The sequence below is a fragment of the Prosopis cineraria genome, unplaced genomic scaffold (genome assembly GCF_029017545.1).
Source record: "Prosopis cineraria cultivar Desert tree isolate PC_DT_omini unplaced genomic scaffold, ASM2901754v1 PC1, whole genome shotgun sequence".
Taxonomy (NCBI): domain Eukaryota; kingdom Viridiplantae; phylum Streptophyta; class Magnoliopsida; order Fabales; family Fabaceae; genus Prosopis; species Prosopis cineraria.
Window position 1 is genome coordinate 13,059,987 of NW_026555332.1, and position 2,704 is coordinate 13,062,690.

At 32.2% G+C, this 2,704-nt stretch overlaps 1 protein-coding gene across 1 annotated transcript; it reads right to left on the reverse strand.

The window, feature by feature from the left end:
- Positions 1-422: 422 nt before the first annotated feature.
- LOC129316851 (uncharacterized) lies at positions 423-881 on the reverse strand. The gene is made up of 2 exons (XM_054961256.1): positions 714-881; positions 423-623 (listed from the first exon to the last, which is right to left on the reverse strand). The coding sequence occupies exons 1-2, from the start codon at positions 879-881 to the stop codon at positions 423-425; spliced, it is 369 nt and encodes a 122-aa protein (XP_054817231.1).
- Positions 882-2,704: the final 1,823 nt, after the last annotated feature.

Consider the following 2,704-nt stretch of genomic DNA (forward strand, 5'->3'; position numbering starts at 1 on the left):
CCATCTGTTTGTGGATGACATGCTATACTAAATCTCAACTCTATACCCATGGTACGTTGTAAAGCTCTCCAAAACTTAGAAGTAAATCTTGGATCTCTATCAAAAATTATACTCTTCGGCACACCATGTAATCTTACCACTTCTCAGATATAGATCTCTGCCAACTTTTCTAGAGAATTACTAATCCAAATAGCTAAGATATGAGCCAATTTAGTAAGTTTATCGACTATAGCCCAAATGGCATCATGTCCAAATTGAGTTATTGGTAACCCAGTTATAAAATCCATAAAAATGCTTTCCCATTTTCATGTAGGAATATCCAACAGTTATAACATTCCTACTAGTCTTTGGTGCTCTATATTAACCTTTTGAAAGGTCAAACATTGAGTCATAAACTCTGTTATGTCATTATTCATACTTGGCTACCACCAATACTGCTTCACATCCTGATACATCTTTGTAGCTCTTGGATGGATCATGTATTTGCTACCGTGAGCCTTATTCAAGATAACTTTTCTCAAATCCACATCGTCAGGCACACAAATCCTATCCCGATAAACCATAAAACCATCATCATTGAATCCAAACTCAATAGCTTGATCTACTTCAATCTCTTCTCTAATCTTTAAAAGATTTTCATCTTCTAGTTGTGCCATTCTCAATTCCTTCCAAAAATCATTGCTAATCTTAGTGGAATAGATACCAACTAATGCCTTTAATGAAGCATCTTGCTGCGACTCCACAAATGACTCCATCAATATGTATTCCTCAATCATAAGACTTGCCACATGCAAAGTCTTCTTGCTCAAAGTATCAGCAACCACATTAGCTTTATTCAGATGGTATTTCAATTCAAAGTTATCATCTTTAAGAAGCCCCATCCACCTTCTTTGCCTCATATTCAATTCCTTTTAATCCACTATATATTTCAAACTCTTATGGTCATTAAACACAGTGAACACTACACCATATAGGTAATGACACCAAATCTTCAGAGCAAACACTACTGTTGTAAGCTCTAAATCATATACAGGATAATTCTCCTCATGTGGTCTCAATTGTCATCCATTTGTATCTTAATTATTTTAAGTTCTAGCCACTCTAACTATTTCATTCTCTTCATATTTTTGTTGTTATTGTCTTTGTCACTTTCATATCTTCTCTGATAGCTTATTCTCACCTTTTATTGATAAAAAAAAGTAGAAATAGACCCATTACTCTCAATATTCCGTTTCCTATTTGAATTTCAACTCATCTTTAATCTTTCTTTGAAATTTTTTTACACTATCTAAACAAATAATTTAAAATGCATAAAATTTAGATATAAAATTTTAAATGTAAATTCAAATCTATAAATCTAAACACCACCTTAAATTATTTGGAAGGGAGCCATTTATAGTAGTTTACATTAATTTGTCTGCACAGCATGACACCGTTGTATTTTGGTTTGCATGTGTGAGTGTTTTAATTTGTTCCATTGACTTTCTTTGAATTTTGGATTAAAGAGAAAATCCACCTCCGAAGCATTTCTTAAGATGCAATTGGTATCCTTAAGTATTTTAAGGAGCAATGTTCCCTCTGATATAATTAAAACATCGCAATTCAAACTTAACCTAACAGACTGAGGATGTTGACAGTGAGGTTCCTAATTTTCACTGTTTCTTGCTCCACTGAATTTCCATGCGGCAAAGGAAAAGATTAAAAGGTGGCTACTAAAATTACAATGAGAAGTCTTTAATGGCTACTGAAATTTCCATAAGGTTTTTTTTACAATTAAACCATAATACTCTGAAGCATGCTAAATGACTCGAACCCAAGGTTGAACTTGGGTTAGCTTCAAACAACAAGCGACCATGCGAGGGAGGATCTTTGAGGACAAGGTCGAGTACGGAACGGGAAAGCTGGAAAGCGTGTCAATTGTGAAGGTGAGCGTGTTTTTTTTTTTTTTTTTTTTTTCCAAGCTTAAGGGGGGAAAACCGCCTCCAAAGTAGGTGTTGCCTTTGCCATGGCAGCATTTTCAAAAAACACTAAAAGTATCATAAAAATGCCACTTGTGGGAGTGTTTTTCATGAAAAGACACCTTTACATGGGGCATCAATGAACACGTAGTCCAAGTAGGATTACTTGTAAAAAACACTCTTTATGAATATGTTTGTGATAAATGCTACCACAAGGGGTGTTGCTAATAGAAATGCCCCCTGTGGAGGCATTTTTGAGACACGCCCCCCTCCCCCGGTGGGGGCATTTGTTATTGAAACGCCGTTATGGGGCCTTTCCATAAAATGGCCCCTTATAATTTGAAAAAAAAAAAAACATTATCAGTGAGATAGATTTTTTTATTTGATTTTCTTTTTTTATTTTCAAAAATTTAAATTAATATTTAACAAATGATTTTCATCTCATTAATAAATTTTTATTTAATTTTTTCAATTTCATTTTTAAATTAAAAATCATTTACTTCATTTTATTTTCAATTTCATATGTCTTTTATTTTTATTTATAATGACTATATTATCATTTTATTCTATAAGCATGTAAAATTCTATTATCCATTCTTTATTGAAAATTATTCAGTTAAATGTGGCTAATGAAATTAATATAAAATAACCAATTTTTTAATGTTTATTAAATATAGCTAATTTGTATTAATTTTAAGATGATGGTGAAAATAAAAATAGTAGACAGTACTGAAAATATAAAGATG

What these genes read in the sequence shown, in the direction of transcription:
- LOC129316851 (XM_054961256.1), bottom strand. Translation starts at nt 881, where the DNA reads ATGGGGCTTCTTAAAGATGATAACTTTGAATTGAAATACCATCTGAAT. An exon ending in AGCAAGATGCTTCATTAAAG is followed by an intron (nt 624 to 713) that starts GCATTAGTTGGT and finishes AATCTTTTAAAG; the next exon opens with ATTAGAGAAGAGATTGAAGT.